Here is a 13,901-nt window from a genome sequence, read left to right as displayed (position 1 = left end):
AATGTGATTTTAAACCCACAGATGCCGGCAGGGGGGTGGTGCCAGGTCTGGAATAACTTCTGAGTCATTTTCAGAAATTGACTCCAGTGGATACTGTCCCTTGAAGGTCAGCAGGGGGCACTCTCACAATGTGATTGGCCTAGCAATGACTTTAAAAGACCGGCTGTCTGGAAAAGAACAGAGTTAAAAAAAAAAAACAACAGGTAACCCCTGCACCTATCTGACCATGAGCCTTTAAAGGCCAAAGGGCTCTGGGAGAAGGGGAGTGGCAGGGGATACTTGCAGGGGGCCTGCACTTTATCCCACACCTGAGTCATGTTTGTTTCTTTACTTTGATGACTAACCTCAGCATTAGAACACAAAGAGGGAGCAACAAACGAAATGGAAGAGCCAGGGACCCACATACCTATTGCTCACTGTATCCCTCAGACCTTTCCAGCCCTGTACCTAGCTCCAAGCCCACCTCTACTCTTTCCCCTGAGACATGGGGGGGTCTAGAGTGACCTTTTCAGATCACTGGTAACTTCCCAACCACACCCCGTGACCCAGCAAGCAGCCCACAGCACAACCACCACCAAAAGGACACACGGTCTTTAACGGAACCCTTTAATAGTTTTCCTTTTGCATAAAAAAGTACAAAAGAAGGATACATAGAGCGCCTCCTACTGGGCCATCAGACCCAGGCTGTCTGGAGTCATTTGACACTTCGAGATAAAGAGCTTGCGAATTAAACCCTGCAGCAGGGAGAGGACTACGCAGGCTGCAGCCAGAAGGGAACATTAAGCAGGAGGAGGGACAACTGGGGTAGCCTTTGATGTCTGGAATAAGTCAGTCAAGGTCAAAATCTGGAAGAGCTGGGCCCGAGAAATCATTGCTTAGAAATGACAAATCCAATGGCCCAAGCTCACGCATCTGGGGCTGCCAGGCAGCTTCTTCCATTAATAACGGTTTGTCCCAGAGCTCAGGCAGCAGAGTTACCCTGACAGAAAAAAACCCATGTTTTTGTAGGCAGCAGCCAGGTGCCGATTCCAGACCCCTGCGTCCTCGGAATCCATCAGCGGATGAGAATTCCTCTCTTAGCCAGCTGGGATCCCCTCTCTCCTAATTCCCACTTTACCAACGGCTCTTGCTCAGGTAGGGAAAATTCCGCCTTGCCCTTGTGCCGGCAAACAGGACCGCGTGGGTTAATCCGCCTGCTGTCTGCAGACGAGGGGAGGAATTGACATCAGCCCGGGCCCCGTCATCTCATGCAAAAAGAAGCAGTTCTAATTTCTTGCCAACAATCCACAGCGTAGTCTTCTCCCAGCGCACGCTCCAAGCCCAGGCTCAATGAACATCCAAATCCTCTCTCTCCAGTAGGCAAGACCAGTTGGGTTTCCTTTTCTTGGAAGCCTGCTGGGCAAAGCCTTTAATGCCAAGAAGAATAAGGTAACTAGAGCAGTCTGATCAGAGCTCTTGTAACGGCTGGTTGGACAAAGCAGATGTAGATTTCCCCACTGGAGACGCTAGAAACCTCAGAAATCTCCTTGTAAGTCTAAAGGAAAGAAACACGAGATCTTAAACAACAGAGAAAGCTGCACCCATGGCTTATTACACGTCTGCCTTTCTGTTCCTCTAAGCCAGTGATACTCAGACCTCAGCGGTTCAGGAGCCAAATCAGCGCTCAGCATTACCCAGCAGAGCCACCGCCATGTGAATTCACTGTTTCATTGACGACAGGTGCTCTATATTGATATTTAACTGGAATGACAGGGAAATATTTAATGTATATATTATTCTCACAGCAAAATGACTAACCAGGTGCTATTATCTGCTCAACTGCAATCGGTTAATAACACAGCAAAAGCATCCTGATGGGCTAATAATTAAATCATGTTGTTTGAATACCACGTGCTGCAAAGAGCCGCAGGAGACACACCAAAGAGCTACCCAGTCTGAGTATCGCTGCGGTAAGCAGAAGTTGATGGGCATTAAGACACATGACCTTTTTGGTTACGTTCTCATTGACGAGAGCAACGCAGTTCATCCCTCAGCTGGTTTAACCAGAGTTAAACATCTCTCTTACCTGCAGGGAGGACACAACCTAAGGGGAGCTGAAGTGACACGGCTAGTGAGTGGCACAGCTGGAATAGAACCCAGGCAGCTGTGCGCTGACCATTGGGCAGTATTGCCCCCTCCCATGCTTGGCAGTCAGGACCACATTTCTGCGGGCGGGGAGAGCCCTGAAAGATTTCGAGCAGCCTGGAGCAGGAGAGGCCCTGCCCAGTTCCCTCCTTGGCCCCTACCGCTCCTCTTGAGAAGCTCCCCTTTGCGAGACTTGTCCATTTCCTCCACAAACTGTTCGAACACTCTCACGTATGGAGCCAAGCTGGTTTTCTTGTAGTCTAAGGGACAAAGAGAGACACGTGCAAAGGATCTGCCGGCCATACAGAGCGTATGCAATGCCTCATGTTACAATCCCTCAAACCTGGGCTCTCAAGGCTGGGTGTATCAAGAGGCGACGTGAATTCAACGTCCATCCGGGCCTGTATCTTAACTTAGCCTTCGTAGTTTCAGCGCTGACTAACTGCATCAGGCATACAGGGAAAATTTCCCCCTGGCATTGCCCACAATGACGCAGTGGGACGCTGCCACCTCAGAATGACAGTGTTGCCTATTGGCTAGTGCATAGGCTCGTGACGCGGGAGACCCAAGTTCAATTTCCAGCCCTGCCACTGGCCTGCTGGAGTGACTTCTCCTATGTGCCTCAGTTTCCCCATCTGTAAAAGGGGGATAACGTGAAAAATGCTACAGAAGAGGAAGGTGTTAATTCTTACTGAAATGCCACTGGGCTTGGCAGCAGTTAATTTACACATCTGGGATTATGCCACGAGTTTGGAAAAATTCTAACTCTGGGGGCACTTTTTGTTCTACTCTGGAAGCTCATTCTCCGGGTGCAGCAATTTCCAGGGGGTGCCTCTTTCCTCCCCTTCGTGAGCTGAAGACCTCTGCTGTTCACCCTGGAGGAGCTCTGGGTGCTGCATGAAACCGAGCCAGCCCTCAGCAAAAATACTCCGTGGTTGACGAGTGGCTCTGGGAGTGAGGGGATCCTGGTTGAGGCTGTCATGTGACCACTCTGGGGACTGGAAATACTGACTAGGAAAGAGGGGTATCAACTTTCAAGATCAACCGCTGGGTTGACACATAAACTAGACCCCCCTGTGCCCAGATGGAGCTGCCACGCCTGACTTCAGTTGTTATAATCATAGACTCACAGACTATCAGGGTTGGAAGGGACCTCAGGAGGTATCTAGTCCAACCCCCTGCTCAAAGCAGAACCAATCTGCAGAGAGATCTTTGCCCCAGATCCCTAAATGGCCCCCTCAAGGATTGAACTCACAACCCTGAGTGTAGCAAGCCAATGCTCAAACCACTGAGCTATCCCGCCCAGCCCCCTGTTCTTTGTTCTACAGCATCACCAACAAAGTTCGGGCCCCACTGGGCCGAGCGTTGCACAGACACGTAGCGAGAGACAGACCCGGTCCTGGATAGTTTGCAAGCTAAATAGATGAGATGGGCTGGGAGGGGAAACTGAGGCAAAGAGCGGAACGTGCCCTGTCCATGGGCACAGAGCAAGGCAGAGAACCCAGGTCTCCTGTCCCCTAGACCATGCTCCCGTCCGAGGTCCCATATCAATGTGCTTTAATAAAAGCAGCATCTTTCGTGACTACTCACCCCTGGTACGGCGTCTGGGTTCCGGCTCCGCCTCGTTTTCCTTCTCTCCATCCTCCTCCTCGTGAGCCATGTCCAGTTCACTACAGAGGCAGCTAAGAACAAGCAGAGTGAGAGTCCTTTACAGTTGGCCACCCAATGCCGCTAGTTAGCCTCTAGCCCCGATCGGCCCCACAGACCAGAGCAGCACAGGGCAGCCTCATGGCCCGGCCGCTCGCTCGTGGAGTACTGACCCGGCCCACTCCGCGCCAGACAGATCACGTGACAGAGGGGTTCGCTGCCCTGCGGTCTAAAAACCAACAAACCATCCACCTTGCCCTGGTAAATACCTTGGGGGTCTACACTCATTAGGAGGCTCCATTCCCCCCATGGCTCCCCATGTGCCACCCTCCTGTCCCCCCCACATCAAAGGCTCTGGGTGTCTCCTGATCTCCACATGCTCGGGGCCGAGTCTCTCACTGCCCCCTGCTCCATTCCAGGAGCTTTGGGTCTCTTTCTTTTGTCTCCCCCCTCCAAAGTACTGTTTCCCCACACTCCCTGGATTGGCAGGTGGCCGGCGTGCTCGTTCCCTGACCATAGATCGTGACGTTACAAAGAGGAGGCCACATGCTAGGAAGGATGAAGTCTCCTCTCCCTCAGGCTCTCCTTGATGGCTGAGCATCTGCCACACAGGGCAGGGGCTCTGGGCGTCCCCCATTTCCTCTCTCCCCATTTCTTGATCTCCCCCCAAATCAAAAGGGTTCTGCCCGTCAACACTGGAATCCCAGACTCAAGCAGAGGCAGTGTTCAGAAGTGATTGTTTCCACGGCCAGACACCCCATCAAGCGGAGAGGGAGGTCCCGCAATCCTGGCCCATCACCGGTACCTTATGGTTGGAACGGCGAACGGGTCGAACTGATCCAGCTTCCTCAAATCAATCGGGACTGAAACACGACCTAGTAGAGGCAAAACCAGTGTCACTTTACCAGCTGCATTTCCTGTGTCGCCCAGAGGCCACAATGAGGGGTCAGGGTCCCTTGGGCTGGCACCTGCACAAGAAAGTAGCTAGACAACCCTGGCATAAAGAGCTAGCAACCTCGGTGTGCTGCAAGTCTCAGGTGAAGAGACAGCCAGGGCTGGGACGGGGACAGAAGCAAATTTAGCACAGCGAGATGCAGTCACAGCTGACCATGAACCCAGGCAAGGGATGGGACTGTCTTTTGGTTGTGTTAGGACATGTATAACGATGCTAGCGAAGGTGTGAGATGAGGAAGGTGAGGTAAAGACAGTGTGGATTTCTGGACTGCACAGAGACCTGGGTCAGCAGGCTGGAGCTGACCGTCAGCTCTCTGCCCGAAAGGGAGCTTGTGGTGCCAGGATCCCCCGTTGCATTAACCAGGGGAGTGTCTGGCAGGGAACTTGCTCCCCATCCAGGTCTGAAACGAGGAGGGGGCTTCGGGGCAGCTGATGGGGCGGAAGGCGGCTGGCTGAATTTCTCACGCTCGCGGGATTCCCTACCCGCAGAATGGGGACAACATGACCGCCCCGCCCCGCCAGGCCAGCGGATCTACATCAACGCGCGCGTGACCTGTTTTGGGGTGGACGCTGAATGGGCTCTTCAGTAAGTGGCTGACTCCTCTGCTGACATTGATATCCAGCCGGGGAAAGCAGTACTGCAGCATGATCTCCCACTCTGCGTGGCAGGGCTAGGAGCAGACAGACAGTCACGGGCCGGGCCAGGCCGGCTTTTGTGCTACAAGGCCCCATACGCTCCCTGTCTCTGCGCCCTCTGCAACCGAGTCCCACCCTGGAGATTCAAGGACATCACCATCCTAGGTATAGTCAGAGGCCCCGATTCTGGATGAGAGACAGCTACCAGGGAATACCCCTCGCCAGGGGGTGTTGTTGGCAGGGCAGGCACTCCCTATAGCATCCCCATCCGAACGGGGACCAGTGCTGGATTGGGACTCAGAAGCCTGGATTCTATTCCCGGCTCTGCCACTGGCAAATCCCACCACCGGCAAATCCCGCCACCTCAGTTTCCCCATCTGTAAAATGGGAGGGAACGATACCGATCTTTGGCATGCACTTCGAGGTCAACGGACGGAAAGCGTCAGATAAGAGCCAGGCATGGTTATTATTCTAGGAGCATGCCCAGCTCTGGATACGGCATACAGGGCTGGGGCAGAAGCAGAGCATACATTCGATCAGACCCCAGAGCCTGATCCTAAGAGCACTGAAGCCAACGGGGGGGAAAAATTGGGCCCGACGACCAACCATCCCCCACGAGCCTCACACCCGTCCCCAGCTAGATTCTTGGTCTGTTCCTTACCTTGCATTTCTCCATCTTCTTTTTCAGGAGCTCCCAGCGCTGGACGGAATCATGCTTTTTGGGGAATTCCCGCAGCAGGCTCTCTCGAACTGGTGATCAGCTGTTAAGGGGTTACAAGGCTCTCCTAGGGGCCAACCCCCCATCAAGAGAAGCCCAAAGCTCCGGTATTCCTAAGACAAGAGCCGCGTCACTCTCCGAACGGCGGTAGCACGGAGACTGGGGCTCTGTTAAGCACCCCCCAGAGACAGACAAAGGCGCCCAGTCTCTGCCCAAGGAGCTTACAACAGGGTGTGGCAATCTCACAAACACGCCTTCATATTTTTCTAGCGCCAAGGGAACGCCACGAGCTTTTCCCATCTCGGAGAAGTGGGGAAATGCAGCTGGAACCCAGACCTGACCAACAGACCCAGCTATCGGTCCATTACAACGCGTGTAACGCGACAGTCCCTAGAAGCCCTGACCGAGACCGTCCCAAGTGCTCTCCGTGAAGGCAGGACAGAACTCTGGGGGCTTCAGCCCCAGCAGGTGCAAACTGGTGTCGCTCCACTGCGGTCGATGGGCAGCCCCCACCCCTGGCGGCGTGAAGAGACTGCAGTTCCCGGGAATTACAGGCTTGGCCTGTCGATTTTACTGCCCAGCAGGCTTCCTTGACAGACGTCACCCTTAGAGCCGAGGTGAAGGCACCTCGGCGCATCCCGCACACCTATGTCTCAGGTGACCCCAAGAACCAGGACCCTCGAGTTCTTGCTGCCCCACCCCCCCAACCGCTGAGCTGCAAAAAGGCCCCCGCGAACAGCCAAAGGATATACTCTGGGACGAGGGCAACCACCTTCTCCCAGCTCTCGCTGCTGCCCAGGATATCCTGGCCCACCAGGGCGTATTCTTCAAAGTACGGCTCCACCAGACTCAGCGAGTTGCTGGGGAAACAAGTGGGGGTGGGGGGGAGGGGCAGGATGAGAGAGCTAAGGAGCTTGACGAGCTGCACTTTGGCAGAGGAAGGCAACACAATGCCTGGATTTAACCCTGACGCCTCTAACACTGCATGGCGGGCTGGACGCTTGGCTACTTCCTCCCTGCACATAGGGAGAGGGGGATCTAAGCTGTATTCTGGGACCGGGCAGGATCCTGCCTGTCTCCTGATTAAGTTAGAGCGGCCTCAGGGCTGCTCCAACATACACTCCTCTCCCTGTGGCCCTCGGGAAGCAGAGATTAGCCATAACTCAGTGTGATCTTGCCACGCCCTCACCTGGCCCCTATGCCAGGGGCTGGGCACAGAGCAGATGCAGAGCCCCTTACGTCTTGCTCCATGCCAGACTGGGGAGGGCCCCAGCACGGGGAGGCTCCCAGGGAGTCATTCTCACCCACTTTAAGTTGCTCTAAGCGGCACAGAGGGGCCTGAATACAACCGAGACCCAGGCCCAATGAGCACGGCGTGGCATATGACTAAGCCAGGCTGATGTACATAAGACGCCATCCAGCGTCACGGCAACTGACCTGATGAACGGGTGAATGGGGTCGGTCAGGTTCACCTTCTTTACGGTTTCGGACCCGCCCTGGGAAGCGAAAGAGGAGACGGTTTGTACAGCTTAACCCCTCCCCTTACCCGGAAAGCAGGCGCTGAGCGAGGAGGGTGGAAGATTCTGGCTCGAGGGCACCATCTGCAGAGGACCCTGAATGCTCACAGCTCCAGCTGGGGTCCATGCTCCAGATCAACCACAGACACCCTGGAAGTTAGAGCCCCGCAAGCTTGAGTCTGCAGACCCAGCCTCAGACTCACTGGATAAAGCCATTGCTGATACCACAGTGACCGGGGCCAGAGAGGACCTGCGACTGACAGGCCCCGTATTTGCGTTGCTGTGCTAGGCACAGCCTGGCTTCGGAAGAGAGACGGGACGCAGCCAGTTTCTCAGCCCACCCCCGCCCCGTCAATTCCCACGTACCTTCACAAGGGTGAGATACTCCACCGTCGCGGCGCGCATGGCGGACGACCACTTCCGGACGGAGTTGTCACACACCCAGCAGTGGACACCACGCCGGCCCGAATACACCCACAGGCGGTGCTTCACCCCGAAATCCTCTGCAGGGGGGACACGGAGCAGAGTCAGCACAGAGCTCGGGTTGGAAACAAGGATTGTACAGGACACAAGCAAAGCTCTGTGGAGCAGAGTTCTTGGCCCCCCTGGGTCCCACACAGGGCCAGGACACATGGGGTTACGTTCTGGAGTCTGCAAACGGACCCGAGGGAGGCCCTGTTTTATTCTGCATCCCATGTGCCCCACAAGCCCCCTTGCCCTGCCTGGCTTAGCCTGTATCCCTGTTGGCAAACAGGTTAAAACGAGAGGCATCATAAGTGACACCGAGAGCTGGTCAGGAGGCCAGTGCGAACAGCCCGCAAGCTGGGCCACAGCAACCCACATGGCTCTCGCCAATATATATGTGGCCTACATATCCCAGCATGCAGTGCTCCATCTCGATCTGCAGTGCACACTGGGACCTGTAGTCTCTGCGGGTCCCACCACCACATGCCCAGCAGCTGAAATGGGTCCTGTTTTACACAAGTAGGAGTTGCCAAAGGAGCTCTCAGCCTGGTGGAATTTGGACTCCCTGGAGAGCGTGGGGGAGACACCACCGCGGATGTTCGGGACACGGCTAGAGAGGAAACGTCAGAGCCCCAATGGTGCCACGCAGATCGGCCAATACAGCAGTGTTTGGACCCAAAGGGCATGGCCAGTACTTGCCCACGAGCGCACGGTCGATGACACGGATCGCAATGGTCATAAGGATCCAGCACTTGGAGCAGATCTCAGCAGAGCTGAAAGGAGAACAGCACAGAAGCAAGGCAGGGTAAGCATGAGCCTTCCACAACATAAACCCCCATGCCCTGGCACGGCTAACCAAGCAGCCACAGGGTCCTGCTGTCAGAACCACGCCCCATTGCCTACCCCTTTGTCACAGTCAGGGCGGAAACTCTCAGGAGCAGCATGTTTGTGACCTTGGCCTGACCCCGTGCCTCAGTTTTCCCATCTGTAACATGGGGTTCCTTTGTCTGCTTCATCTCTTTCGACTGCAAGCTGGTTGGGGCAGGGACTGTCTCACAACATGTCTGTGCTCACTGGGGCTCTCTAGGAGCAGACGGCAAGAGCGAATACCTGCAGCACCTCCGGACGTCGTCATAATCCGTCATGTCTATGTCGAACACCAGCTCCTTCTCCTGAGCATGGAAGGCACCCATGTGCACGGTGTTGCGCTGGCTGGGCTGCAGAAGGGGAAGAACGGGTCAGTTTCGATGGCCGGGGATTCCTCCACGTGACCTGCTAAGCCAGTGGCGTTGCGTTCACACGCCACCTAGTCACTGCATCACAAAACAATGGGGATGGGTTTGGCCACCAGCCCTTGTGGCAGCTGCTGTTACCGAGGATTTTGTGATGTTCCCCCAGCCCCGGGGGACTAGCACCTCGCCCAGCTCTCACTCTCTCAGTCGGTGGAGAGGAAGCAGCGTCGAGCAGACCCTACACTGCACTTCCCGAACCAGACTTGGAGTCAAAATTCTTGGGTTCTAGTCCCGGCGCTGGGAGGCCAGGAGAGTCAAATGCAGGGGCTGGCTCTCAACTTTTCCAGACCACTGTCCCCCTGTCAAGAGTCCGATTTGTCTTGTGGACCCCCAAGTTTCACCTCACTAAAAATTACCAGCTTACAAAAATCAGACATCAAAATACAAAAGCGTCACAGCCACACTGCTACTGAAACATTGCTGACTTCCTCCTTTTTACCTTATAATTCTAAAATAAATCGACTGGAATACAAATCTTGTACTGACACTTCAGTGTGCGGTATATAGAGCAGTCTAAACTAGTCATTGTCTGTATGAAATTGTAGTTTGTCCTGACTTCGCTAGGGCTTTTTCTGTCGCCTGTTGTAAAACTAGGCAAATCTAGATGAGCTGACGCCTCCCCTGGAAGACCTCTCGCACCCCCACGGTATGCATAACCCTGACAGAGAACAACTGGCCAAATGGTCGGAGCAGAGGGGCTGGGAGTCAGGACTCCTAGGATCTCCTGCTAGTCCGATGGTTGGAGAATATGCATCAGGACTCCTGGGTTCTATCCCAAGCTCCAGGAGTAATATGGTCAAATAGTTAGCGCAGAGGGCCTGGGCGTCTTTGTTTCTAGGTGTACGACTTTACATTAGTCCCTACTAAAAACACAGTTCGCATGTGTCCAGTGTAGCAAGCAGATCGCTCTGTCAGTGACCTATCCTCTTCATTATTTACCACGCTCCCAACTTGTGTGTCACCTGCCAACTTCCTCAGTGACGATTCGACGTTTCCTTCCAGGTCACTGATAAAAACGTTCAGTGACATAGGGTCAAGAACCACGCGAGGGACCCCCCTGGAAACGCACTTTCTCAGTGATAATTCCCTATTTACAATTACTATTCAAGTCCCAGCAGTCAGCCAATTTTGAATCCATTTAATACGTGCCGTGTTGATTTAGCATCATTCTAGTTTCTTAATCAGAATGGCACGTGGTACCAAGTCAAACACCTTACAGAAGTCGATTACATCAGTGGTTCTCAACCAGGCGTACGCAGGCATCTTCCAGGGGGGACGTCAACTCATCTAGAGATTTGCCTGGTTTTACAACAGGCGACATAAAACGCACTGGCTGTAGTAAGTGAAGGCCCAGTATGAGGCCTGAGGCCTGAACTAAAGTAATGGTCAAGACTTTGCTAACATAAAGCAGAGTGAAGCTGTAAGCCAGAGGCAGGTCCTGCTCACAGAAGCTGGCAAGGAAAGGGCTGATGCTGCAAGAAGATACGTACCTAAAAGGTACTGAACACTAGAGATCAGAACATTCACATACTTGCACATTCCACACAGATAACAAGGAACAGGCAGATAACAAGGAACAGGCCGACCCATCCCAATGACAGGGGCAAAAGGGTAATATGATGGATAGAGTTGTTTTGATCGAACCAACATGTACAAGGTGAGAGGCGGCACTTTACTACGTAAAGGGGTTGTACCTTGCTGCGTGGAGGGGCTGCACCTCAATACGTCAGGAGTGATGTGTAACTTGTTTGTACCTGTGTATAAAAATGTATCCCTGGGGCAATGTCTTTGTCCGGCCTAGGGGGCAGTGGAAAGTCCCGCCACTGACTGAGCCGGGTCCATTGCCAAGAGGCACTTTCTCATAGTATGCCTTATAGAGTAACAATCTGGAGGGAACTGCAATTGTGTCCGAGGTCGCAATAAACCTGGCCGACGTGCCTTCGTACCTTACTAGACTCTTTGGTCATTGGGGGTTCTCTTCGGGTCTGCTGTGTCAGCGATCTGCGCAGAGCTGGGGCAGCACACAGAGGGAACACACGCACGCAGCCGAGTGATACCAACAGAGAGAGAGCAGAGCACCACACCGGTAGCATCTGACAACACACCTCTGACAACACTGGCAAACTCAGGACAAGCTACAATTTCATACAGACAATGACTCGATTATACTGCTCTGTATACCATACGCTGAAACGTTAGTACAATATTTATATCCCAATCGATTTATTTTAGAATTATATGGTAACAATGAGGCAGTCAGTAACAGTGGGGCTGTGACACTTCTGTATTTTTGTCTGATTTTGTAAGCAAGTAGTTTTTAAGTGAGGTGGGGGTGCACCAGACAAATTGGGACTCCTGAAAGGGGGACAGTCGTCTGGGAAGGTTGAGAGCCGCTGGGTTACATCAACACTATGACCATTATCAATTAAACTTGCAGTCTCATCGGAAAAAGATCCCAAGCTACTTTGACAAGATCTGTTTTCCACAAACCCACATTAATTGACATTCATTATATTATCCTCCTTTAATTCTTCATTTATCAAGTCCCATATCAGCAGCTCCATTATATTACCTGGGAACGAGGTCAGGGCTATAATTAATGAGGTCATCCCTTTCCCCAGGTTAGCCACTTCCCTCTCTGCCTCAGTTTCTTCATCAATAAAGAAAAACGATAAGCCACCTCGGTGACCTGCCCGTCTACACTCCAGGTGCTAGAGTGGCACAGCTATCCTGCTGTAAATTCGTCATGTAGACACAAGGAACTCCACTTTTCCGAGCGACGGTAGCATTCATCCGTCCACCAAGCTGGATCTACACCCTGGGCTAGGCTGGCAGAGCTGAGGGGCTATGGGGAGGGTGGATTTTTAGACCCTGGAGCTCCATCGCTATATTGATGTCTGTTTTACGTGTAGACCGGACCAGAGAATACTGGATCTCTCAGTCCGGACTCACCCGATGCGAATACACGGCTCCCACGTCGATCTTGTACGGGTTCATCTTCTGCATCTCTTTCTCCAGCTCCTGGGGGCTGCTGAAGGACTGGTACCGCACGTAGACGTCATCACGCAGCGTGAAGGAGAACTCCCGGCGCTGAAAGTAATTCTTCACCACTGCAAGGGAACGGGCATGGAACCGAGCTGCACTTGGACTGTCTGTACACGAACATCTCCCTACGGCGCTCACATACACAGCCCAACCTAACGGCCCTCAGGCCTGACAGCCCCCAGTCTCCTAGCGTGGGGCTCCCCCCACATGCAGCCCCTCACCCCTCCTTCCCTGCCGCCCCCCAGAAGGGTCCCAACTTCAGGACCTGGGCCGTTTAGAATCCCTCCCTTTTACATTTCCCCATTCTGCTCCCTGCCCCCACAATGTACACGCTCCCTCCTCCCTCAAATTCCCCCTCTGCACATGTCCCCTCCCTATCTCCCTATGCATGCACCCCATCGTCCCCTGCGTGCACCCCCACACCCCACGCCTCCCCGCCACCTGTATGCATACTCACCCCATATGCATCCTCCACCGCCCCCTGCATGCACCCCCATCTTCCCATGCACCTCACCCCGACTCCTGCATGCACTCTCATCTTCCCGTGCACCTCTATGCACCCCCACCGCGCCCTGAGTGCACCCCATCTCCCCATGCATGCACCCCCACACCCCATGTACCCCCCGCCGCCCCCTGTGTGCAACTCATCTCCCCATGCATGCACCCTCACACCCCATGCACGCACCCCCACATCCCATGCACCCCATCTCCCAGTGCATGCACCCCCACATCCCCCATGCACTCCCATCTCTCCGTGCACCCCATCGTCCCCTGCGTGCACCCCCACGCCTCCCTGCCACCTGTATGCATACTCACCCCATATGCATCCTCCACCGCCCCCTGCATGCACCCCCATCTTCCCATGCACCCCACCCCGACCCCTGCATGCACTCTCATCTTCCCGTGCACCTCTATGCACCCGCACCGCCCCGAGTGCACTCCATCTCCCCATGCATGCACCCCCACACCCCATGCACGCACCCCCACATCCCATGCACCCCATCTCCCCATGCATGCACCCCACACCCCATGCACCCCCATCTCGCCGTGCACCCCACGCCGCCCCGTGCGTGCACCCCCATCTCCCTGTGCACCTCCTCATTTCTCCCCCTGGAGCCCGCGGCGGCCCCCCGGCGCTGCCGCTCACCCCCGCCGTAGCTGAGCCAGCGCCCGTAGGGCCCGTAGGGGAAGAGGCGGCGGTAGTAGAGCGGCAGCAGGTCGGGCAGGGAGCCCGGCTCGAACCCGGCCATGGCCCGCCTGGTGCCGGGGCAGGGAGCGGGAGCGGGACCGGGCCAGGCGCGCGGGAACCGGCTCTGCCGCGGCGCACGTGGGCAGGGTGGGGCCGGGCCGGGGCGGCTGGGAGCTGTAGTCGGGGCGGGGCCTCTCTCCGCCCCCGCCCGGTATTGCAAAGCCCCGACTCCCCAGGCAGCTCAGCCCGGCTGGAGCGCGAGCCTGGGGGGCTGCTGCGCCCTGCACCCCCGCGCCAGAGCCCTGACTTCAGGG

General features: G+C 55.0%; 1 protein-coding gene across 1 annotated transcript; it reads right to left on the bottom strand.

Annotated features, from left to right (window-relative positions):
- Positions 1-585: 585 nt before the first annotated feature.
- On the bottom strand, positions 586-13,707 carry PRIM1 (DNA primase subunit 1). The gene is made up of 13 exons (XM_050926045.1): positions 13,546-13,707; positions 12,306-12,463; positions 9,172-9,278; positions 8,761-8,834; positions 7,963-8,099; positions 7,517-7,575; positions 6,830-6,939; positions 6,023-6,114; positions 5,279-5,396; positions 4,577-4,646; positions 3,715-3,806; positions 2,286-2,384; positions 586-1,534 (listed from the first exon to the last, which is right to left on the bottom strand). Exons 1-13 carry the CDS (start codon positions 13,646-13,648, stop codon positions 1,515-1,517), a joined length of 1,239 nt encoding a protein of 412 aa, XP_050782002.1. The 5' UTR covers positions 13,649-13,707; the 3' UTR covers positions 586-1,514.
- Between the last annotated feature and the right edge of the window lie 194 nt (positions 13,708-13,901).

The sequence above is a fragment of the Gopherus flavomarginatus genome, chromosome 16, assembly GCF_025201925.1.
Source record: "Gopherus flavomarginatus isolate rGopFla2 chromosome 16, rGopFla2.mat.asm, whole genome shotgun sequence".
Classification (NCBI taxonomy): domain Eukaryota; kingdom Metazoa; phylum Chordata; order Testudines; family Testudinidae; genus Gopherus; species Gopherus flavomarginatus.
This window is presented reverse-complemented; position numbering and strand designations above follow the sequence as displayed.